Genomic DNA, 26,019 nt, shown 5'->3' on the forward strand with positions numbered 1-26,019 from the left:
AGAAGCAGCTCAACTCTCCCGTCTGACCCTCGACTCTCCAGGGCTGTAGGTTAACCCAGCTGGGACAGGCAGAGTTGAGCTGGAGTTAGTGCTGCTTCTCCACGCTGGCTGTAAGCTTGCGCCGGCACTCCCGTGTGACTTCCGATGTCTCTGGGCGCCCTCGGACAGGGTTAGGGCACTCGGGAGGGGACGGGGATGGTCCAGTGGATGTTCGGCAGTGCTTGCGGCGCCGGAGACCCGGGTTCGATCCTGGCTGCGGATGAGTGTTTATCGCGATTGACCTATGACCTGGGCAAGCGCAGTCGGGATACTGAACTCGCTTATAAACATGCAATTCTTTTTAAAAAATCATTCTCAAATCTTTTATAATCGAGGTAAAGAAACCAGCTGGGCATATTTTGGATATTGCATCACAGTTACATTGTAGTCAATAGATTTATCCTCAACAGCAGATATGGATTGCCTTTAAAGCAAAAATAGGAATTTCAAAGGAAAACAGGAAGAAACCTGAAAGAGACTTTATTTAACACACTTGTTGAGTACATTATAATAGGACAGAAGTATTAAATAAATACTTATTTCTGATAACAGAACAGCTTAAATGGAAATAAACGTGGGTGTTCTATAGTTAGCGCTGCATCTCCATTTAGTACAGGGGTCAGGAACAATAATTTAAAATGAACAGTAAACAGAATTTACCACCCTATTCCTCAGAACTATTTAGAAAGTAAGCAGCAAGTGTATTAGTGAGTTCCTACAGTTTACATAATTTAATTTCCATCCTAAAATAATAAATGAATAAAACTTTAAATCTGAATGGAGTTATTCTATTTAAATACTCAAAAAAAATCCAGTTGCACTATTAAAGAAATAATGCTTGCAGTTAAAAGATCTTGGTGATAAGTATTCAAATGAAAGCAGAGCAGTAGTAGCTTACATATGTCTAATGTTCAGACCCTACTAAATCAATAAAAGCTTGAAGGGTGATCTTGTCTTCAAGCTTAATGGAACTAACTAGGAAGGGATCATACTGTGGTTATACAGCACAGAAACAGCTCCCTTCAGTCTAAACAACTCTCCGTCTGAAACGTCACCCACTCCTGTCCAGAGATGCTGCCTGTCCGGCTGAGTTACTCCAGCATTTTGTTTTTATACCTTGAGTCTAACTTGCCTATGTCAACCAAGATGCCCCATCGACACTAGTCCCACCTGTTAGTGTTAGGCCCATATTCCCCTAAAACTTTCCTATCCATGTATCTGTCCAAATGACTTCTAAATGTTGAAGACCTCTACACATTGGGAGCTGGGATGAGGAACCATAGATTTAAATTTGTGATTTACGTAACATATAATTTACTACCGAGTAGGGTGGCGCAGTGGCAGAGTTGCACGTTTACAGTGCTTGCGGCTCCGGAGACCCGGGTTCGATCCAGACCAAGGGTGCTGTCTGTACGGAGTTTGTACGTTCTCCCCGTGACCGGTGCGGGAAACCCTGTTCGGCGTGGACTCGGTGGGCCGAAGGGCCTGTTTCCACGCTGTATCTCTTAACTAAACTTAAAAAGCGTGGGAAAGAATAAAGTTTTCTCTTATTTAATTACTAGATGTTTTCTGCAAATAGAAAGTTAAAATAATTATTTCAAGATGAGGAGACATTTGCAGAGATGTAGCATGCTGTTTTAGTCAATGTACAATTTTGTTGGGCCACGGAACCTGGAGTAAAAGAACATTCTTTGCCTCCAGCCCAATGCCTCTCAACATGATCTAAATGAATAAAACACAGTGCATCAACAGCACAAATCCTTCAACATATTACACCTTGAAAAACATGATGTTATGTGAAGCTCAATGTTTTGCTTATACTTACAATTTTAGTCTGCTGGAGACAATAGACAATATACAAAAGGTGCAAGAGTAGGCCATTCGGCCCTCCAAGCCAGCACCGCCATTCAATGTGATCATGGCTGATCATCCCCAATCAGTACCCCGTTCCTGCCTTCTCCCCATATCCCCTGACTGCTATCTTCAAGAGCCCTATCTAGCTCTCTCTTGAAAGCATCCAGAGAACCGGCCTCCACCGCCCTCTGAGGCAGAGAATTCCACAGACCTTCCACAGAGAGGAAGGTGCATGTGGTTAGTTTAAGTGGCACATTTTTCTGGCAGTTTGTCGTTATCCTATCAAAGCCAGCTGGTGCAAATGTGGCTTCAATGCAAAATAAAGTCAAGTGGCCAAAAGAGCTCTTAAACATAGCGGAGTCAAGGGATATGGGGAGAAGGCAGGAACGGGGTACTGATTGTGGATGATCAGCCATGATCACAGTGAATGGCAGTGCTGGCTCGAAGGGCCAAATGGCTTACTCCTGCACCTATTGTTTATTGTCTAAAAGTCCTTAATAAAATCAGGACATGACTATTTTAAAGGACAGAATTACTAGTCCAGTTCGCAGGTTGAATTCTCTCGTACATGAGAATCAAAATGGTGCTCCTGATCAGTATCAGAAACTGTCTCTTGGTCTTCCTCGTCATCCTGCTCTCCATTCTCCTCCTGCTCTCCACTCTCTCCATCCTCATCATGCTCTTCATCCTGGTTCTGCTCTTCATCTTCATATTGCTCTCCATCTTCATCCTGTTCTCCATTCTCTCCATCCTCGTCCTGTTCTTCATCCCTGTTCTTTCCTTCATACAAGGACCTAAAGTTTTCCAAAGATTCCCTTGACCAGTTATTCTTATGCTTTCCTGTCCTATGACACAAAATAATAATTGGGTTGCCCTTGGTTCTTGATTGGACCGAACCTAATATCGAGGGGATCTTCAACAATATTCTGTGAATGTTTGAAGGTTTAAAAGGATATATAGTTTACCCCTACGTTACTGCAGTTAAGGTAACTGAAATTCACCCTTAATTAATTCACAAATCATTACCAAAAAATGTGAGATGTTGAATACGAATTTGCTCTTTCAGAATGTGAGGGGGAAAAAAAAGATATCAGCACAAAATGCAAAATAAACAAATTGTGAATTTTTATCAAGGGTTCACGTTATAGACACATTTTGGGGAACACCAACTCTCCATAACATGGGGATATGCATTATCATAGTTGGATTGAGTGATCTTTTCACATGTTTAATCAATAATGTTTTAATGTTTTATGTATCATTCTTAACTGTCACTGCAGATCATTTAACACTTAACTGTCACTTGCGGGCGAAGCACCAAGGCAAATTCCTTGTATGTGAATACTTGGCCAATCAACATATTCATTCATTCATTCATTCTTAGTAATGACCCAAATAGCCAATTCTGATGCCACAAATCGATTACCTGCGTTCACTCTCATGGATGCTGTCTTCAAGATCAGATAGTGTGAGAGGAATATCCTCTGCATTTCCTCCTTTATCTCTCACAAATTCTTCATCCACCCCAGCTTGCCGCAACGTTTCACGGTAACGTTTCTCGGCCTCAAAGGTGGCATTTTTCTGGCAGAACAAAAAAAAGATGTTTTTGCACAAAGTAAAGATCAATGGCAGACTCTTTCACCGTGCAGGTAAGGAAATTAAATTATTTCTATCTTCAGCTTCATTTTCTCTCCAACAAGACTCTTCCCCTTTTGAAAGACTTTTGCATTTTCTGATGATGGATAGAAGTCACTGACTTCTAGTCTCCAATTGCAGCATAAATCATGATTGTTTGTGTTTCTAAGCTGTGAAAGTTGAGGCCTCCCCGTTGGATTGCAACCTTGTCGTGGTCGGGGAGCTTGTGTGTCTCAGTGACCCCTAGAGCTATGCCAGCGGGAGATTCGCCTCCTGTTAGGGTCTCCCATGCTGGACAGGTCGAAGGGTAGAGGCGAGACGGAGAGCGATCCACTGGTCCTCCAGGTTGGAGGTTGAGCACAGGGCACAACCCTGTCTCGTAAAACAAATATGTTACGGAAACAGCAACTGAAGGAATCAACACTACTGGGCATGATGGACTTCCAGGGCTATCGACAGATGCTAGGATGAATGTCAATGGTGAAAGAGAATCAGACAGCATCCCAAGAATAGCCCTGCACTGGACACTGGAAGGGAGAAGGGAAAGAGGGAGACCCAAAACCACCTGGCGTTGAACTGTAGAGGAGGAAATGAAAAGAATGGACCTGACCTGGGATAGCGTCCAGGAGCTAGCCAAGGACAGACAGGAGTGGAGGACTTTCGTTGCTGCCCTACATGCCAGGAGGCATAATAGACAGTAAGAGAGAGAAGAGAGAGAAAGTTGAGGCCTTCACTACTGACACAGACCTTGCTAGCGGTATGACTATTGATTTCTCTAATTTCAACTAAACCTTGCTTTCCCTCTCTCTCCATCCTTCCCCCATCCTAGTCATCCTGCTAGTTTCACTGTTCGTATCCCTTCGTTGTCACCACCTCCAAGGCCAACAATGGACCATTATGGGCTCCATGTCCATCAGTGCCAGCTCTGATTTCTTCTGTACCTTTCCATACCTCTAGTTTCCCTCTCCCCTGATTCTCAGTATGAAGAAAGGTCTTGACCCGAAATGTCACCTTTTTTCTCGGGGGATGCTGCCTCACCCGCTGAGTTACTCCAGCACTTTGTGTCTATCTTCCTTGCTTTTATTGATAGCCACACACACCAGATGTGTCTGCACACACACACACACACATCGCAAAGGCGGGGGCCAGGGAAAGCGGGGGAGCGCTGTCTGAAATTCACACCCGCGATGAACAGGAAAGTAAAAGATGGCTGGTACAGTTACGGTAAGTCCTTTAGAGAGCGCGGAGAGAGGGGGGGGGGGGGGGGGGGGGAGAGAGGGGGAGAGAAGGAGTGGAGAAGGGGTGGAGACACTTTTAAGAAGCCAGCCAACTTTTAATAAACTTTAGCGGGCATTTAACATTACCGGTCGGTTTACCTATTTTTTCTCAACGAGCTTTACCTTCGACTACCTCCGATTACCTTTGATTGCCTTCGACTACCCACGATAGCATTACGACCTACTACGACCTACCTCGACTAAACCTACGAGTAAAAAAATATCGATTTTTTCTATGGCGATCTTTTTTTACTCGCGGGCATTTTTCAGCATGTTGAGAAAAATGCCGTGACCTTGCTGAGGCCTTGAGTACGAGGGGACTACTCTCAAGCATGAAGGAGAGTTACAAAGACCTCCTAGGACCTCGTGTCGATCATGCTGCGAGTATGAGTCGAGGGCAAACTCATCTAAACTCGCGAATTAGGTCGCCGCAGTGGGACAGGCCCTTTAGTCAGCCAATGCCTCTGTTAGGAAATGTGTAGTGAGAAAAGAGGTCCTAGAGATATGTATTGTGGCCGCTGGGTGCACTTATTTGACTTCTAGGCAGTGGGTCGAGCATCAAAAATGTGTCTAGAGATCAACTTTCGTGACCCATGTCTTGGAACTACATGAAATTTGCACAGATTTAGAAAAAATATAATTGAGAAGGAAGTCATAACTCGTCAGTGCCAAAAGTTGCACATTAATTAATTAAACTAATTAGAAAATGAGATCAAAAAAGTAAGTGCCATCTAGTGTCCAACACCCATATATATATATATGACGTGAATATGACTGTAATCATATATAATTATGTATAATGTAAAAATAATATAATGAATATAATTGTGAGTTTTTTTTTAATGAGACTGCCGCAGAGGTTCGGCACCTGAGCAAGGCTAATTAATGGGTGAGGCCAGTTTCTGTGGGTTCCCCGTTTACTGAACCCCAATGTGCAGAGTGGGGCAATGCCAGGCTGACAGGAAAATGCCTAACCCTAACTTGCTCCCATTCCAGAGCTGCCCACGGCTGGAGCTGGAGCCGCTTTGGGCTCCGGGCTTTGGCTGCGGGCTCCGTACGTGTGGCCCCGCAGCGCGTCCACCTCGGCCAGCATGCCTTTCTGGTGGTGATGATGGTGGGGAGCAGCACGCCGCCCGGGCCGCCTTCAGCACCACCATAGCACCGGCTCTGTCAGACCGCCCGCACGCTTGCTGCAACACCGGCCTACCGACAGCCCGACTGACCACTCGCAGCACCCACCGGAGGCCCGGCCCAACTCTCACCACATACCGGAGGCCCGGCCCGACCGACCGCTCTCACCACCCACCGGAGGCCCAGCCCGACTGACCGACCACTCTCACCACCCACCGGAGGCCCGGCCCGACTCTCACCACCCACCGAAGGCCCGGCCCGACTGACCGCTCTCACCACCCACCGGAGGCCCAGCCCGACTGACCGACCACTCTCACCACCCACCGGAGGCCTGGCCGACTCTCACCACCCACCGGCGGCCCAGCCTGGCCGGCCACTCTCACCACCCACCGGAGGCCTAGCCCAACTCTCACCACCCGCCCAGCTTGACCGATCCTCCACAGCATCCATCGGCCGACCGACAGACTGGCCGTTTGACCGACTAACTGACTGTCCGACTAATCCTAACCCTAGCTCTACATTTGTTATTTATAATTTTTATTTAACAGTTCACATCATAACTTTATAAAGATAAATCAATTGAAAAACAAAATGATCAGCAAGGTGAGCATTATCGTTATTCCATGGAAACCTTGTTATTGTTTTGATGTAATGAGGAGGCAGCCATGATCCCAGGTTCCTCGCTGCCTAGCGGCCATAAAACAAAGCGCGCGATTGGTCAATTTGCGTCCGACCTCAATGTCAAACGTGCATTGATTGGGCAATTACTACTCAGGAAATTTGAGGTTTTCACATATTTCTTAAAAATGTGCGGGTTTTGGTCTTGACGAGTTTCAGGTATGATTTAGATCATATTTTTACACAATATGTTAAAAATTCAGGTGGTTCCGTGAGTTGGGTCACGAACCTGAACGAAAAAGCTCCTCGGCCCACAGCCTATTCAAACATCTGAGTGTATTAGAAATCACAGAAGACTTCCCGAGTCTAATTTCCAAACTGAATTATTATGCAATAATGCTCGTCTCTCGGATTCACAAATTGATTGAGCTTTTCGTCTTCTAACACCCTTACCTGAGAGACTTGTTCAAAAAGGTACGGTCTGCCACAGACTCGCCTTTTCATCGCCTCTAGTTCCTTCTTGTATTCGTTCTTTCTCTTGAGGTCCGTCTGCCTATAAATTGTGATAGAAAATTAAGCAATAGATACAGGAGAAGGCCATTGCCATAGCTAAATTATGAGGAAGAATTTGGCAGAGTTGGTTGACAGGGAAATAATGGGGAGATAATACATAATTTCATCATCTCTGAAGTAATATCATGGTTCGTTTCTTTTCCACTAAAATGGGTTAATAGTCATGACCAGCAATGACACACATGGCAGGTAATCCATTTATATGTCATATTTTGGCGGGCACAGTGGTGCAGCTGGTAGAGCCGCAGCCTCACAGCGCCAGGCACCCAGGTTTGATCATGACCTCGGGTGCTGTCTGTGTGGAGTTTGCTCGTTCTCCCTGTGACAGTGTGGGTTTCCTCCGGGTGCTCCAGTTTCCACCCACATCGCAAAGACGTGCAGGTTTGTAGGTTAATTGGCCTCTGTAAAATTGGCGCAGTCTGTAGGGGGTGGATGAGAAAGTGAGATAACTGGCGAGAACTAGTGTGAACAGGTCACAGGGCATTCCTCTGGTCAGCATGGACACACTGGGCTGAAAGGCCTGTTTCCATGCTGTATCTCTAAACAAAATACAATAGATAGTCTTACATGTTCTATACACCGAAAATAGAAGTTTACAGACCTATGCTTTTTCAATATTCCTTTGAAGGTCTCAGCAAGGCTCTGATGAGGATCCATTGCTTTAGCCCGGATTGGTAATGTTTTGCGCATGTCGTGAACATTCATTTTATACCTCTCCGTCCATTCAGCTTTCTCTACATCATGCTTGTCTCGTTCTTCCAGAGATTTTCTGAGGGATAAAAATAATCAAAATCCAATACAATGAAACACAACTTTGTTTTCCTACTGTTACGAGTGCTTGACATAGAAATGTACCTTTGATGGGTCCTGGTGTAATACTAAATGGGTGCTGGGTCATTGTTGAATGAGTGCTGGGGCATCGCTTAAAAGCTTTGGTTCCTGCCAGGGTACTTGATGAACCATTATACTCAAGACTATAACTGACAGCTGGAATTGTCTGAGTTACACAACGAACTTCAACTCTAGCTGGCATGGACACAATGGCTTCCTGAACTCCAAATTCCACAATGGAATTTTGACAGGAAAAAGTTAATGCTGATGTAAGTTGGCTATGACACAAGTGCAGATTTGTCGGTTGTTATCCTAGTATATATTGGCTATTCCAAGTATAAATTGTAGCTGGCCAAAGTATATAAACACAAGCTGTTATTGGCTGACATGCCTGTCTAAGTTCTTGGATATTTCCCAAGTGTTATTTGTATTTGGGCTGCTAAATAATCAATTTGTTGGCAGTTAAATTGGAGTTGTGGTTGACGATATGTTTAAGTTGTTATTGGCTATTATCGCATTGTTGTTGTTGAACTATATAGGTTGAGCTGGGTGAACTGATGATGGCTGCCATGCAGGTTCTTTGATATTGGACGTTTCACATATCTCGCATTTTGCTATTAAAATCTATCTTATTATCTACTGCAATAAAAAACATAAAATGCCAGACCATTCCTGTTGACTGCTACCTTGGCCATAATCCAGACCCAGCTCCTTTGAGCCTATTCCCACCACATGATGTCCACCCTGCTTCACTTTCATGCTCCCCAAGTTACCCAATGTTATTAATGGTTCATTGTTGGAAGGATCTGCAGATGCCAAAGATAGACACAAAATGCTGGAGTAACTCAGCGGGACAGGCAGCATCTCTGGATAGAGGGAATGGGTGACGTTTCGGGTAGAGACCCTTCTCTAGACCTCTTCTGAAGAAAGGTCTCGACCCGAAACATCTCCAGAGATGGTGCCTGTCCCGCTGAGTTACTCCAGCACTTTATTTCTAGCCTCGTTATAAATGGTTTATCTCCTTCGTACTGCTCTCTCACCTTAAAAATCTTCCATCATCATCATCACACTCCTTAAAAATAAAAGCTGATCAATGACCCCCTTCTCATTCAAGTGGAATCTCACTTACCCCTCCTCCAGTTCAAAGCCAAGCCACAATCAATAGTGAAAATCTTTGACAGAAGCGTATTAAATCCATCTTTGTATTCCCTTTCCTTTCCAATCTCCTGGATGTGTCCATGATCTATCCCACTTGTTCAATCTCCTCAATTGTTTCCATCTATTCATTGCTCGTTAAAATCCTTTGATCAAGAACATTTATTATACACTATGTAAAAGTTGACCAAGGGTAGGACCTTCGTCATCTTGTCTTGCCAACAATGTCAAAAGGTCAGACAACTATCCTTCTTCAAGGGTCCTGTGTCTACGTTGTATAGCTCGATGACTTGATACAAAAGCCATGAACAACTAATTCTGCACAACATTCCCAACAGTTTGTAAAGTAGCACATGACACGGTGGTGCAGCAGTAGGGTTGCTGCCTTACAGCGCCAGAGAGCTGTGTACCACCCTAACTACGTGTGCTCTCTGTATGGAGTTTGCACGTTCTCCCCGTGAACGCGTGGATTTTTTCTGGGTACTCCAGTTTCCTCCTACATCCCATGTGATGCGCGCATGGCGTGCATTACGCGCGCATGGCGCGTGGTGAGGCGTGGCGGCGTAGGCAGTGACGCGCGGTCGCCCCAGGATTTTGGGATTCACAAAATCTTCGCGCGCCACCTGCGTGAAGCGCAAATGACGCCCAAGTGGGACAGGCCCTTAAAGTTTAAAGAGCAAGCAGTCATGGTAACAGCTCAGTAATGGAGGGGACATTAAGCTGACCAAATCTTTCGAGATGCAGTTGTTACATGTTTCAATTAGTGATTTAACAAGCATTCATTGTTTTTTTGCTGCAATTTCAACTTAAATTGTTGTTGATTGCTGTATACTAGTGGGTTATTAGTCATCATACAATAACCCAAAGCTGCTGGCTGTTATTCAAGAACAAGATCTTTCTGGTTGCTTTGCATGACTGCTCTATATAAATATTGAGAATGCTAAATGAAGAAAGACCAAGAAACAGTAAAGGATTATATAAAAGTAAGGAACCCCTCCATTTTGTGCTATGTTGTCACTGCATTACATTTACAGCACTGTAATGTAAGAACAATGCAAATTGTATGTAGTAAACACCCATAAATATTAAACAATTGAAAAAAATGTTGACTGTAGGATAAATATTGAATTGGATTTGTACATACACACGTTTTTGAAGGAAGCAGAGTGAGTTTATCAAAAAAGCATCTGGAATTAATAAAAGAACAGAGTAAAACTAGACTTTAGATGGGTTACTCTGGACAGTTTTGGAGGGCCAAGCTTCAGAACGCATGTCAAGGCCGATAGTAGACACAGGGAAGTTTTATTAAACTAGTCGCAGGGGATGAAAGTCCAGAAAAACTAAGGTAAACCAGTTAGAGTAGAAAGAAGAGGGAGAGTTACTAGAGGTGCTTAAACTATAGGCTTTTGAAAGAGTAGCTAAGGGAAAAAAATGTGCAAATACTGAAAGGTCAATAACCATAACAAACAGATTTAAGTTAATTGGTGAGAAATATTCAGAGCTGACATGAAGAAAAAGGCATTTATGCGCCTTCAAGATAGACACAAAATGTAACTCAGTGGGACAGGCAGCACCTATGGAGAGAAGCAATGGGTAGTGTTTTGGGTTGAGAACTTTCTTCAGACCTCATGCACCCTGCTCTAATTAACATGGAAAAGTATTAAGATGGAGAGGTTTCAGAAGGGAATTGGATAAAAGGGGGTAATTTTCATGGCAAAGAGTAAAGAACAGAGGAGCAGGAACAACTCGTATTGTTTGAGTATAAAGCTCATGGGCAGAGTGTGTGCAGGGTCATTGAAGGAAACTCATTAAGTGGAATAAGATGCTGGAGCCTCAGCCCACATTTAACACAAGCAAAAACCTCTTAGCTTAATTACTGATCACAGGTGACAATATAAGCTCAGACACAGACAGACTCCATAATCCATTATTACGCCATTTATTTTCAACAAACTAAATAGAAACATCAGGTGTATTAACAATGACCATTTATGCTTAAACCCAGGGTTGTTTACCTGACAGCCGACTGCCTTTTTCTTGCAGCGTTTGTTGTCGAGATGGGAAGCGTATGAGAAAACAATGAACGGATATCACTGAAAGAATTACTTTTTTTCAAGTGAATCTGTGTGTTTTTATGGGAATCCTATAAATGCGACAGAAAAGATTGATTTTACTCTTGCAAAATATTATGATTAGTCATGGTTACAAGATGCAGCCAATACACATCACTACGGGACGAGTCCGAGCTTGTCTCTCTTATCAATTGGTAGACACATTTCAATGGCACCAGTCATTGTCTCAATATACATCAACCTGAGACAAGCCTGGGCTTGTCTTTCTCTCTCTTGGAATAAAAGCTATAACCTACAGTCAAGTATTCCACCATGTATCTTTTATATATTAAAAAGCATTTAACCTTTTCACATAGAAAATAGGTGCAGGAGTAGGCCATTCGGCCCTTTGAGCCAGCACCGCCATTCAATATGATCATGGCTGATCATCCAAAATCAGTACCCTGTTCCGGCTTTTTCCCCATATCCCTTGATTCCCTTAGCTCTAAGCGCTAAATCTAACTCTCTCTTGAAAACTCTCTAGAATGCCAGTATGAAGCAGTACGAAATGCTGGAGTAATTCTGCGGGACAGGCAGCACATCTGGAGAGAAGGTGGACACAAAATATAGGAGTAAATCAGCGGGACAGGCAGCATCTCTGGAGTGCATTTGAAAGGCTTTGTCCCACCATCACCTCTTTTCCAGCCTTCTCCCCCTTACTACAATTAGTCAGAATAAGGATCCCAACATGAAACGTCACCTATCTATGTCCCCGAGAGATTTTGCTCTATCCGCTGAGTTATTGCTTTGCTCTGTGTTGAAAGAATGTCATTTCAAGCAAAATCCAAACAGTGAAGCTGAAAAGAAAATAGTTTAAAATGTACCTTTGATCCGATTTTACTCTTGTCTTTACTGTGACGTGGTGGCAGCTTTGATGTCTGGAGTTCAAAAGGCACACATTTTGTTGTCTCCTTTGTCTCCTTTCTTGCTTCTCTTTGAAATGCATTGTACAGTTTTGTGTAGTCAGGGATTTCTGGATTTATCCTTGGCTTGAACTTTGGTTTTTCCTCCAGGAAGGCCAGCTTCTCCTGTCTTGTTCTCATGGAGCTTGTAGTGACCGTTTTTTTGCTTGGCCTTTGATCCACGGGTGCTGCGGCTTTTTTGAGCAAATCCTCAGCTCTCATCTGAATCCGGATTTTTCTGTAGAGTTCGTTTTCTTTAAGGGATGATGGGGGGGGGGGGGAGAAAAAAACACATCTATTAACGAGAAAAATACTCGCTAATAGACACGCAATTCTCTTGCGTAAATTTGGTGCGTGTGCAGATGTGGTGAAGATGTCGCTATTTAGAGCATACTGCACACCACTCTACACTGCGCACCTGTGGTCGAACTATGGAAAGACAAGTTTGCAGAGACTAAAGGTGGCATATAACGATGCCATAAGAACACTGCTAAGGAAACCTAGATGGTGTAGTGCCAGTAGTATGTTTGTGGCTGCAGGAGTCAGTACTTTAGAAGCTATCCTAAGACACCACATGTATAAATTCATTTGCAGGATAAATGACTCTAAAAATGTAATTATTGTGGCCTTGTCAAACATAAGGGTTAGCACTACACGCTACGAATCCCAGTTGTGGAGACACTGGTATCGTTGTCTCGTTGTAGGACATTGATCATTCTTTTAATCTGGATTTTTAACTCATGTATTGTGTTTTTTTTAATATAATTTATGTTGCTTTTATGTGATATACTAAGATTTTATATGTACTTTATGATATATTTTTTTAATATGCAATGCATTTTTATGTAATGTTGCCCCTTGTCTGGACCTCGAGTCCGTAATAAAGTTTATTATTGTTATTATTATTATTATTATTATTATTATTATTATTGGTAACATTGATATATTGTACCAGTGCTTTTTTAGTGGACAAAAGGTGCCAGTACACATATCAAATTAGGCTACATTGATCAACAATTTTTTTCCATCAATATAACCATTTCTGTTTTGATTTTGCTACCAAACAACTTCTAATTTAGTAAAATAATAACCAAAAAGTTTCACATTAATGTTTTAGTTAAGTAAAAAAGAAAGATTTAAAAAAATCTAGTTTTTAACTTTTTCAGTTAAGAATACAGTGGCGCAGCAGTAGAGCTGCTGCCTTACAGCGCCAGAGACCCGGGTTCGATCCTGACTACAGGTGCGGTTTGAGCGGAGTTTACACGTTCTCCCTGCGACTGCGTGGGTTTTTTCCGGGTGCTCCGGTTTCCTCCCACATCCCAAAGATGTGAAGGTTTGGCTTCTGTAAATTGCCCCCAGTGTGTAGGATGCGAGAGTGGGATAACATAGAACCAGTGTATGGGTGATCGTTGGTCACTGTGGACTCGGTGGGCCGCAGGGCCTGTACCTCTAAACTAAACTAAACTAGCGTTGTCGGTATGCCATACTGGCCATGTACCATGACAAAAAAAGCACTGTGTTATACCATGGCCCTAGGAAAGAGGAGGCAAAGGTTTCAGGCCCAACACTGCATCAACACTGAATGTCAGCTGTTCTGTTATGAAGTGTTACTGAGCAGAATTTTGCAACTTCTTGTCAATTGACTGGAGAGACAGTTGAATGTTACCACAATATGTTTTGAGACGCATGAGAATGTACCAAAGTCCATTTACATGTGGACAACCGAGAACGACAAAACTGAATAATTTAATGTGTATTGGGGGAGTGTTGATTTTTGGCAGCTGTATAACACATGGCTGGTGTGCTGGCATTTTCTTTGAGATGCCTCGCATGGCAAGTTTCCCCAACGTCAATCACGTCCTACACTGCAAGAGACACAGGCAGTAAAATAAACAGCATTCCTTGTTCTTGGTTCTCCAACGCATATGGTCAAGTCAGCTCTTATTTCTGGTCAGAAGCTGGACAGACAGATGCCAAAGATCGTGTTACTGTCTCATCTGTAGATTGCCTGTGCCTTATGGAAATATTTCCCAATTCAAAAATATAACATGATCAGAATGCTCCTGCACAATAACAAACTGATCATGGTAAATACATATTGTGACTATAAATACATATTGTGATTAGTTATTTGTTTTACCTTTGAGTTTCTCGCTCATCGATGCATCTTTGACAGAGCGTGGAATTTTCTTTATCTGTTTTGTTGTATTCTCAGCTTCTGGAACCAAGGTATGGAGCTGTTCTTTCAACTTCTCTTTCCTCCCTTCTTCCTTCTTGGTAAAGCTAAATGGTTTCTGTGTGGACAGCAGATACTCTTGCCGTTTCTCCATTTCTTTGCGTCTCTTTTCATCATTCTGTTCATTGATTTCGTCGTAAAGTTGCAGGTAAACATGACCAGGTGCAGGAAGGGCTCGGAACTTCTTCTGACATTCTGCCTCTTCCTTCTGCCACTTTTCCACCAGCTGCTTCTCCATTTCCAGAGTCACTCTCGATCGAAAAACCTCCGTCTTCTTCTGGCTTTCCCGCATGGTCATGTTGAACGGCTGAGGCACTGCACAAAATAAGTCAGTAAGAAATCATGCGTGGTGCAGTCCAACACCAATGCTACACGAGCTTTTCACATGCTTTATAAGACTAGTAAATCACAGTGCAATTCCTCACCCACCTAATACATTGTACCTGCAGCACAGAGACAAGACATTAGGGCTGAATAATTCATACAAGTATTGAGGTCGGTGTGAGACAATAGATAATAGACAATAGGTACAGGAGTAGGCCATTCGGCCCTTCGAGCCAGCACCGCCATTCAATGTGATCATGGTTGATCATCCCTAATCAGTACCCCTTTCCTGCCTTCTCCCCATATCCCCTGACTCCGCTATCTTTAAGAGCCCTATCTAGTTCTCCTTGAAAGTATCCAGAGAACCGGCCTCCACCGCCCTCTGAGGCAGAAAATTCCACAGACTCTGCGTGAAGAAATATTTCTTTGTCTCCATTCTAAATGGCTTACCCCTTATTCTTAAACTGTGGCCTCTAGTTCTGGACTCCCCCAAAATCGGGAACATGTATCCCTCCTCTAGAATGTCCAAATCCTTAATAATCTTATATGTTTCAATAAGATCCCCTCTCATCTTCCTCCTGTTTAATGAAAACATTCTTTGATTCCTTTCTTCCTCCTGTGTTTCCAGTCCCTTTCAACTAATTGATTTTATATGCCTCAACCATTATATCCTGGTAGGTTCCACATTCTAACTGTGTAAAGAAACTTCTGTCAAATTCCTACTTGGTTGTATAAATGACACCCTTGTAACTAAGTCAGTTTGGTTATTTCCCCCCCCAAAAAAGGCAAGGAATGCCATAGAGACTGAGCACCTTTCCACTTGATATGTGTCCATTGCAATTTTGTCTGCTTTAAAACTGACCACATGCAATGAATGAAATGTACCCTTTGTTCTCTTTCAACAACCAAACTCACATGAGATAGACAGAAAAAACTTGCATTGGCTGGAGAATAAATTTGAAGCGTTTCACCTGTAATCTGTGAGATCCATGCTGATGTAGCGTTCTTAGGTCTGCTGGACTTCTTTGGCTGCAAATAATCCTTTTCAACACTCCCCTCTGAAGCATTTAAACTGCAGAATTCATTACCAGAGTAGGAGTTTCTCTTCATTATATCCCTGGTGAAGAAATAAAATGAACTGGCAGTAAGATAAACAATTAATAGGCAGGCATGTTTCTTCTTCTTGCTATGGCGTGCACAACCTAAAGTTATAAGACAACTTGTTCTGTTTGATCTTCTGTTTGTGCACGTCAGGTTGATTGCATTCGTCGAAACAGGGTGGACCACGTGAAGGTTGCAATCTCCCACCCTCAGGCATGTTTGATGGTGAGATATGATCCAAATCCTATCTACATATGTAGAAACAAAGAACTGCAGATGCTGGAAGGAGAAGGCTGGAGGCCTGCAACAGCCTGGGACTTGTCTAGAACAGGCACCGCTCAGCATGGGTGGACATCCTGGGGGGGGGGCCTGTCCGCCCCATGTTTTGAGAGGTAGGGGACAATCCTCCTCACGTTTTGTGACCTGGGCATTACAGCCAGTTCCAGGTCGGCTCGCCTGCCCCAGGACTGGCTGTAGCGCCCAGTTCAGCTCGCCTACCTCGGGACTGGCAGTAGCACCCAGGTCGCCTGCATGCCCCGGGACTGGCTGCAGTTCCCAGGTCGCGAAAACTAATTTAAAAAAAATATTCCTGCGGGCCTGATGATTTCGGGTTACCGGCCGGATCCGGTCCGTGGGCCGCAGTTTGCCGACCCCTGTAAACATCAGGCCTCATTGTGTCCCCCCCCCCATGTTTTAAAAGCGATTTCCGCCCATGCCGCTCAGAAGAACTAGAGTGTGGAGTGTGAAATGGTGCCAAAATATGGGGCCTCTAGCATGCGGACTCAGCAGACTGTGTCTGTACACTTGCTCATCGAGGATTGGGGTTGTGGCACAACCCTTTTGGGCTGTTTGTATGAAAAATAATTTGTACGTGTGACATTAAAAGCATAATTGCATCATACCAAAGATAGACACAAGAGTAACTCAGTGGGTCAGGCAGTATCTCTGGAGAAAAAGGATGGGTGACATTTTGTGTCGGGACCATTCCTCAGACTTGGATGAGAACATACAGGACAAGATTAGCAAGTTTGCTGATGATACAAAAGTGAGTGGTTTTGCAGGTAGTGAAGATGGTTGTGAAAAATTGCAGCAGGATCTGGATCGATTGGCCAGGAATGGTTGATGGAATATAATACAGAGAAGTGTGAGGTGTTGCATTTTGGGACGTCGAACAAGGGAAGGACCTACACAGTAAATGGTTGGCCTCTGGGTAGTGTTGTAGAGCAGAAGGATTTAGGAGTACAGGTGCATGGTTCCTTGAAGGTTGAGTCGCAGGTAGATAAGGTGGTCAAAAAGGTTTTTTTCATTTTGGCCTTCATCAGTCAGAGTATTGAGCATAGAAGTTGGGAGGTCATGTTGCAGTTGTATAAGACGTTGGTGAGATCGCATGTAGAATATTGTGTGCAGTTCTAGGCACCATGTTATAAGAAAGATATTGTCAAGCTTGAAAGGGTTCAGAAAAGATTTACGAGGGTATTGCCAGGACTAGAGGGTGTGAGCTATAGGGTGAGGTTGAGTGGGCTGGGTCTCTATTCCATGGAGCCCAGGAGAATGAGGGAGGATCTTATAGAGGTGTACAAAATCATGAGGGGAATAGATTGGGTAGATGCACAGAGTCTCTTGCCCAGGGTAGGGGAATTGAGGACCAGAGGACAGGTTCAAGGTGAAGGGGAAAATATTTAATAGGAATCCGAGGGGTAACATTTTCACACAAAGGGTGGTGGGTGTATGGAACAAGGAGGTAGTTGAGTTGGAACTATCCCATCATTTAAGAGACAATTAGACAGGTACATGGATAGGACAGGTTTGGAGGGATTAAAGATCAAACACAGGCAAGTGGGACTAGTGTAGCTGGGACATCGTTGGCCGGTTTGGGCAAGTTGGGCCGAAGGACCTGTTTCCACACTTTATCACTCTATGACTGTATGATTCCTTTCGGGAAGTAAGACTTTTACACTTTAGAGATACAGCGCAGAGATAGGCCCTTCGGCCCATCAAGTCCGTGACGACCATTGACCACCCCATACACTAGCACTGTCCTACACACAAGGGACAATTTACAATTTTACCACAGCCAATTAACCTACAAACCTCCATGTTTTTTAGTGTGGGAGGAAACCGGACCACCCAGAGAGCACCCACACAGTAACAGGGAGAATGTACAAACTCCGTACAGACAGCACCCACAGTCAGGATTAAACCCAGGACGCTGGCACTGTGAGGCAGCAGCCCTAAGACATTCACTAATTCCAGAGAAAGTTAGTGAGACATCCTAGATGTGGTGTGTTGAAGGGGATAAGTGTGGAAAGGAAATGAAATAGTCCTGTGGGTAGGAAATGACTGCTCATTAATTACTTAAATACATTATCTTTTACTCTGGACAGGTTCCATCCATTACTCTTTGCTTCCCTAATGGAAACACCAGCTGAAATAGCAGGATGGGAATAGAATAAAGATAATAAAAATAATATTACAACTTTGTTTTAAGCGAATGAGAATATTATTATGAATATTGCGAGAAGTATCCGGACATATTGGTTCTTCGTTTGATTGATGAAAACAAATATTTGAAACACCCTGCATGTAAACAAACATGAAGTGGGTTCGTAGACATAATTGGCTATCATGCCCCATCCCAGAATGTCATTAATTTATTGATGAATGTACTTTTATCACTATCTGGAATTCCCTCCATCTTTCCTCATCTTACTTTACTTATCCATCTTGATATCATCTTCTGGGGTTGAGTGTTGAAAGATATTGATATTGATATAATCCTTGATAAATATCTTGGATTCTTTTGCTACATTTGGAGAGGCTATCAATGTTCAAGTTATTATTGAATCAATGAGACAACAGAAGGGGCTAACTAATGGTTATGGGAACAAATGGGCATAACTGCACTAAACAGTGGATTTATCCATGTTAACCACAATAGACTCACCCAGATGGATTTTGCTTGAGCGATCTATTGTTCATGGAGATTCTTCCTTCATTCATTGCAAAGAATTTGACCACTTCTTCTGTCAGTCCCATGTTTTTATTTATTTCCGTATGTTCCAATTTATGTTTATTAGTCAGCTGCTCATATTGAACGTCCAGTGCCAGCAGTCTTTGTCTACAGGAGTCCTGCAAGGCAATGAGACCTTCGTAGTACTGCTTCTTAGAATCTCCCTGATCTTGGCTCAGAAAATCCATTAATTCACCTGTGTTGCTCTTGTTGAATCCAACATTAGGAGATTCATTACTTGAATTGGTGTCATTTTCAGGCATAATCTGCCAAGAAATCATATTGTGTTTTATTACAATCACCAATAAACAATTAGCATCCCCAATCTGTATATACAGCATATTAGCTATTTTGATGGGTGTGGATTCATCTGATTTGTTCTTTTATATATGTACTTCCGATGTAATTTGTGCACTGCCTAAATAATGCCATAATAAAATTGACTATACTGTATTATTATGGTCTTCAGTATAAATGAACTCAGGAGTGTCTTTGATTGCACCAAGGACTTTGGGCTTTTTTATTTTAGTATTGGGTTATTAATTTATTGATTTTTTTTGTTTATTATATATTATAATCATACAGTGTGGAAACAGGCCCTTTGGCTCAATGTTCCCACACCGCCCAACATGTCCCATTTACCAAATTCCGATTTACACTAATCCCACCTGCCTATGTTTGGCCCATATCCCTCTAAACATGTCCGATGTGCAAATGTTTCTTAAACATTGCGATACTACCTGCCTCAACTACCTCCTCTGGCAGCTGTTTCCACACACCCATCACCCTCTGTGTGAAAAAGTTACCCCTCACATTCCTATTAAATCTTTACCCCCTCACTTTAAACCAATGTCCTCAGGTTCTTGATTCTGGGCAAGAGACTGTGCGTCTACCTGATCTATTCCTCTCATTATTTTGTACAAATTATCTATGAGTATTATATTTACATGCCTGTTATTTTGCTGGAAGTAAGAAATTCATTGTTCCATTGTTACTACATATGACAATTAAACGCTCTTGACTCTTGCATTTTGTTTGTATTGTATACCTTGGAGGATTGTCATCTACAGATATATTCACCAAGTATCTTACATGAATTTCTAAACTTTGGCCAATACAATAAATTCCAAAATTTGTCAAGGTTATGCAGCTTAGTAACAATGATACCTGACTAGGCCACATGTTCAAAGTCTGAATCTGGCAGTCTGAATGTAGCGTGGTACCGTAGTTTTGAGCCAGTGCCAGAATAAATTAACATGAAGCAATGAAAGAATGATGTAAACAAAAACTCTCCTGTTTTGTCCACATTTGACTGAATATTAGGGCACATGGTATTGGGGGTAGAGTGCTGACATGGATAGAAAATTGGTTGGCAGACAGGAAACAAAGAGTAGGGATTAACGGGTCCCTTTCAGAATGGCAGGCAGTGACTAGTGGCGTACCGCAAGGCTCGTTGCTGGGACCGCAGCTATTTACAATATACATTAATGATTTGAATGAAGGGATTCAAAGTAACATTAGCAAATTTGCAGATTACACAAAGCTGGGTGGCAGTGTGAACTGTGAGGAGGATGCTTTGAGAATGCAGGGTGACTTGGACAGGTTGGGGGAGTGGGCAGATGCATGGCAGATTAAGTTTAATGTGGATAAATGTGAGGTTATCCACTTTGGTAGCAAAAACAGGAAGGCAGATTACTATCTAAATGGCATCGTTGGGAAAAGGGGAAGTACAACGGGATCTGGGGGTCCTTGTACATCAGTCTATGAAAGTAAGCATGCAGGTACAGCAGGCAGTGAAGAAAGCGAATGGCATGTTGGCCTTTATAACAAGAGGAATCGAATATAGGAGCAAAGAGGTCCTTCTGCAGTTGTACAGAACCCTAGTGAGACCACACCTGGAGTATTGTGTGCAGTTTTGGTCCCCTAATTTGAGGGACATTCTTGCTATTGAGGGAGTACAGCATAGGTTTACAAGGTTAATGACCGGGATGGCAGGACCGTCATATGCTGAGAGAATGGAGCAGCTGGGCTTGTACACTCTGGAGTTTAGAAGGATGAGAGGGAATCATCTCATTGAAACATATAAGATTGTTAAGGGCTTGGACACGCTAGAGGCAGGAAACATGTTCCCGATGTTGGGGGAGTCCAGAACCAGGGGCCACAGTTTAAGAATAAGGAGTAAGCCATTTAGAACGGAGACGAGGAAACACTTTTTCTCACAGAGAGTGGTGAATCTGTGGAATTCTCTGCCTCAGAGGGCGATGGAGGCAGGTTCTCTGGATGCTTTCAAGAGAGAGCTAGATAGGGCTCTTCAAGATAGCGGTGTCAGGGGATATGGGGAGAAGGCAGGAACGGGGTACTGATTGGGGATGATCAGCTATGATCACATTGAATGGCGGTGTTGGCTCGAAGGGCCGAATGGCCTACTCCTGCACCTATTGTCTATTGACTGGCCTAGATTCAACTAGCGCATACACCATAGTTGATTATTCATATCCTGACGATAAGCAGCGACGCACAATAAAGAACTCATTACTAGTGTCACGTGCAAACCCATGCACAAATATAGTTCAAATTTAAATCTGTGTCATTCTGCAATGTGCCAATAGATATCTATGAAAGGTAGTTGTTACTCTCTCCATTAACCCAACCTTACAGTGATGCCAGAGATAGCGGCCTGGATTGGTAAACAGCTGCCAATTTACAGAAAATCTTTCTGTCAGAACAAATAATTAGGAAGTACAGTGAAGTTGGACACAAAATGCTGGAGTAACTCAGCGATCAGGCAGCATCCCTGGAGAAAAGGAACAGGTGATGTTTTGGGTCAACACCCTTCTTCCATCTGAGGCCAGTCTAAAGAAAGGTCTCAACCCTAAACATCCCTTATTCCTTTTCTCCAGAGGTGTTACCTGACCCGCTGAGTTACTCCAGCATTTTGTGTCTGTCTTCAGTGTAAACCAACATCTGCAGTTCCTTCCTGCACAAGTACAGTGGGGTGTCAGTCAGGGAATGTTGGCAACTGGCCCATTCCAGACTACAAGAGGATGTGCTGAGGGATGAACTTAAACTTAGTGCAGCCAACATGAAGACTTAATATGGACTAAGGTCCTTCTGCTGCTGGACATTGTGTCCGTTGAAGATGCCCCACAAACAAGGCAGGCATGAGTGGCAAGGGTATTTTGTTGAACACTATCAAGTATGCAAACACTATCAAGTATGACACATTTAAGAAGGAACTGCAGATGCTGGAAAAATCGAAAGTAGATAAAAAATGCTAGCAAAACTCAGCAAGTGAGGCAGCATCTATGGAGAAAAGGAGTAGGCGATGTTTCGGGTCAAGACACTTCTTCAGACTGATGTCGGGAGGCGGGGTGGGTGGGAAAAAGAATGGAAGAGGCGGAGACAGTAGGCTAAGTGGGAACGGGGGGGGGGGGGGGGGGACGAGGGAGTAAGCAAGGACTACCTGAAATTAGAGAAGTCGATGTTCATACCGCTGGGGTGTAAACTACCCAAGCAAAATATGAGGTGTTGTTCCTCCAATTTAAGCTGGGCCTCACTCTGGCAATGGAGGAAGCCCAGGACAGAAAGGTCAGATTCAGAATGGGAGGGGAGTTGAAGTGCTGGGCAACCGTGAGGTCAGGTTGGTTAGTGGAGGTTTTCGGCGAAGCGGTCGCTGAGCCTACGCTTGGTCTCGCCGATGTAGAGAAATGCCATTCAAGTATGACATTATTGAATGTATAAGAGAATGTATGAAAATGGTTTTTGCAGTTTTTGTTTAAATTAAAAAAACATTTAATCATACAAGGATACTCCAGCAGTTATATTAAACACAAAGTCCAATAATATTCGCAGACTGCATACTTCTGCAAACAAGACACTATGCCCTTAAGTTTTAGACTTTCCTACTCTGGGAGAAAAAAACTGTGGTCATCCATGTTATTTATGTGCCTCATGATTTTATAAATCCTTTGCTCCAGAAAAAAAAACGTTCAGCCAATCCAGTCGCTCTTTATAACTTTAGGGGGCAAACACAGGCAGGTTGTACTAGTATAGATGGGACATTTTGGTAGGAATGGGCAAGTTGAGCTGAAGGGCCTGTTTCTGTGCTTTATGCCTCCATGGCATATAACCTATCAACTATTTACAGGTTTCAAATTACTCAATATATTTACTCAGTTTTGGTCTTCTCAAATCCTAAATTCATCACTCTTAAGCTGTACTTGACAGCGCTAGAGTACCCACTCAAGGCAAGAACAATTTCGGTGTTTAAGAAGGAACTGCAGATGTTGGAAAATCAAAGGTAGACAGAAATGCTGGAGGAACTCAGCGGGTGAGGCAGCATCTATGGAGCGAAGGAAATAGGCAACATTTCGGGTCGAACCCCTTCTTCAGACAGACAATTTCAGTGTATCTCTTCTCTGAAAGGTTTTATACACATCGGATCTCACATTTAGTACAATTGTTACATTAGCATAATTGTTCCTATAACTATAAATAGATTGAATCAATTGTTAAAATTAAACTAAACACAGGCTAATATTACTCCACTACTACGTTTATACATTGTACTTGGTATGTTATTACACACCATGAACTCAATTGCTCAATTTCTATTTCAGTTGTTTCTCAAGACATTTGCTTTGTGCAAAAACTGCGGAAGGAATTGCTGCATGCTCCTGTCCAGTAATTAATTGGCAATTGAACCCATCCATTTCCATTGCCAACTCTATGTTACCACCCGCTCACCAACCTGATTTACCCCAGCTGACTTAACGACCCTGCCCTCCAGGATCACCCCTGGAGGGCAGGGTTATAACACCCCTTTCCCACAGAAGGCAGTGGAGGCCAATTCACTAGATGTTTTCAAGAGAGAGTTAGATTTAGCTCTTGGGGCTGAGGGAATCAAGTGATATTATCTCAATGGTTATTATCACAGATTATTATCTCAATGGTATCAGATTAGGAAAAAGGGAAGTACAACGACACCTGGGTGTCCTTGTACACCAGTCACAGAAAGTAAACATGCAGGTACAGCAGGCAGTGAAGAAAGCTAATGGCATGTTGGCCTTCATAACAAGAGGATTTGAGAATAGGAGTAAAGTGGTCCTTCTGCAGTTGTACACGACCCTGGTGAGACCATATCTGGAGTATTATGCGTAGTTTTGGTCTCCTCATTTGAGGAAGGACATCCTTGCTATTGAGGCAGTGTAGGTTCATGAGGTTAATCCCCGGGATGGCGGGACTGTCATATGAGGAAAGCTTGGAAAGACTGGGCCTGTATTCACTGGAATTTAGAAGAATGAGAGGGTATCTTATAAAAACGTATAAAATCATAAACGGATTGGACAAGCTAGATGCAGGAAAAATGTTCCCAATGTTGGGGGTCCAGAACCAGGGGCCACAGTCTAAGAATAAAGGGGAGGCCTTTTAAAACAGATGAGAAAAAAAAATTTCACCCAGAGAGTTGTGAATTTGTGGAATTCTCTGCAACAGAAGGCAGTGGAGGTCAATTCACTGGATGAATTTAAAAGAGAGTTAGATAGAGCTCCAGGGGCTAGCGGAATCAAGGGATTATGGGGAGAAGGTAGGCACGGTTTATCAGCCATGATCACAGTGAATGGCGGTGCTGGCTCGAAGGGCCGAATGGCCTACTCCTGCATCTATTTTCTATGTTTCCCTACCCTGAGGACCCTCCCTCCCCCGACCCCAGGCGCTCCCTCAATCCCCCGACACCCCGCCCCCTCCTCTCTCTGCCCCGGGCGCTCCTTCCCTCCCTTCTTCCCCCTGCCCCGGGCGCTCCCTCGCATCTAGGCCGCGACGCCGTCCCCATGGCAACCAGAGGCCTAGCAGGCCAGGCTGCGCCGGTGATCCCAGCGGAGCCACCCACCTGGGGTCTCCCGCGGCCCCCTGCCGTCTCCCCCTCCGCCTGGCCCCAGTCCAGCGGCCGCGCCAGGCCTCGGCTCCGGTTGCTGAGCCCGGGGTCTCCGGTAAAGCCGAGGCCGAGCGACCCCGGCATCTTCCCCGCTGCCCTGCCCAGCCCAGCCCACCGCCTGGCAACAGGCCCCGATTGGTCCATCATAACAACGCCCCGCCCACTCCTCAAGGATTAAACTGGATTAAAACATAATTATTGTGTTCTAATTATATTGATAATCACGTTCTAATCCAATGCATGAGAAATAAAATACTACAAATACCCATGATTTGACTTGGAATCCCATATACCCAATCCCATATACTCAAATATCCATGATTTGGAGATAGACACAAAATGCTGCAGTAACTCAACAGGACAGGCAGCATCTCTGGAGAGAAGGAATGGGTGAAGTTTCGGATCGATACCCTTCTTCAGACATGATTTGGAACCCCATATACCCAATCCTATATACTCAAATACCCACGATGAGGAATCCCATCGCATACTCAAATATCCATGATATGGAAAGGGAACTGTTCAGAGAATGAGAGAGTCACAGGTGTTTTATTGTCACATATATATATATTTATATATAATGTATTTGTCTAAATAATGTCTCTATATAATTTATTTATTGACATAAACATAAAACAAACAAACCTTTAGGACTGTTGTGACCATCGGAGGCGCTAACATTAACCTTTGTGGTCGTTATTTAAGGTCATAAGAACGGGAGTGTGGAGAAGAGTCAAGAGCGTGTTTTTATTGTCATATGTCCCGAAACAGAACAATGTAATTCTTAGATAGACACAAAAAGCTGGAGTAACTCAAATATGTTCACCATTAACAACTAGCATATGCGACCATTCACTCAGTCTGAAGAAGGGATTATCAATTTAATATTTATTTTTTTTACAAAATACACAATACACGCATTGTTCTTGGATGCACAAAGCATTGGCTTAAAATTTCCACAGCATAAGGAATCCAACGAAGAGGTGGAAACTAACAGTCTTTCGCGTGACAAAATGCAGAGCTACCCTAGCATTTTGTGTCTACTTGCACCTATTCTTTCTCTCCAGAATTGCTGCCTGTCCAGCTGAGTTAATCCAGCATTTTGTGTCTAGTACTTGCACCTATTTTTTCCTCCCAGACTTGCTGCATGTCCAGCAGAGTTACTCCAGCATTTTGTGTCAAGTTGCATCTATTCTTTCTCTCCAGACTTGCTGCATGTCCAGCAGAGTTACTCCAGCATTTTGTGTCAAGCTGCACCTATTCTTTCTCTCCAGAGCTGCTGCACAAAGA

At 43.4% G+C, this 26,019-nt stretch overlaps 1 protein-coding gene across 5 annotated transcripts; it reads right to left on the reverse strand.

Annotated features, from left to right (window-relative positions):
- Window positions 1-2,012: 2,012 nt before the first annotated feature.
- Window positions 2,013-26,013, reverse strand: fam161b (FAM161 centrosomal protein B). 5 transcript variants are annotated; one of them, XM_033027628.1, is made up of 10 exons: window positions 25,987-26,013; window positions 18,732-19,063; window positions 15,658-15,803; window positions 14,267-14,677; window positions 12,049-12,380; window positions 11,129-11,256; window positions 7,729-7,896; window positions 7,008-7,107; window positions 3,320-3,474; window positions 2,013-2,738 (listed from the first exon to the last, which is right to left on the reverse strand). In XM_033027628.1, exons 2-10 carry the CDS (start codon window positions 19,058-19,060, stop codon window positions 2,429-2,431), a joined length of 2,079 nt encoding a protein of 692 aa, XP_032883519.1. In that variant the 5' UTR covers window positions 19,061-19,063; window positions 25,987-26,013; the 3' UTR covers window positions 2,013-2,428. The 5 variants fall into 5 exon arrangements, with proteins under 5 accessions (XP_032883519.1, XP_032883521.1, XP_032883518.1 ...); XM_033027630.1 differs by lacking the exon at window positions 25,987-26,013 and adding an exon at window positions 25,780-25,949; XM_033027627.1 differs by lacking the exon at window positions 25,987-26,013 and adding an exon at window positions 25,375-25,743.
- Between the last annotated feature and the right edge of the window lie 6 nt (window positions 26,014-26,019).

This window comes from Amblyraja radiata, chromosome 9, assembly GCF_010909765.2.
Source record: "Amblyraja radiata isolate CabotCenter1 chromosome 9, sAmbRad1.1.pri, whole genome shotgun sequence".
In the NCBI taxonomy this organism is placed as follows: domain Eukaryota; kingdom Metazoa; phylum Chordata; class Chondrichthyes; order Rajiformes; family Rajidae; genus Amblyraja; species Amblyraja radiata.

Bases quoted from the DNA above. Each gene is read 5' to 3' on its own strand.
- fam161b (XM_033027625.1), bottom strand. From the start codon at position 24,876: ATGATGGACCAATCGGGGCCTGTTGCCAGGCGGTGGGCTGGGCTGGGC. The intron at 15,804-18,731 runs GTGAGTCTATTG...TTTCTTCACCAG, and splicing joins CTCAAGCAAAATCCATCTGG to GGATATAATGAAGAGAAACT. The intron at 7,897-11,128 runs GTAAACAACCCT...TTTATCCCTCAG, and splicing joins AAAAGGCAGTCGGCTGTCAG to AAAATCTCTGGAAGAACGAG.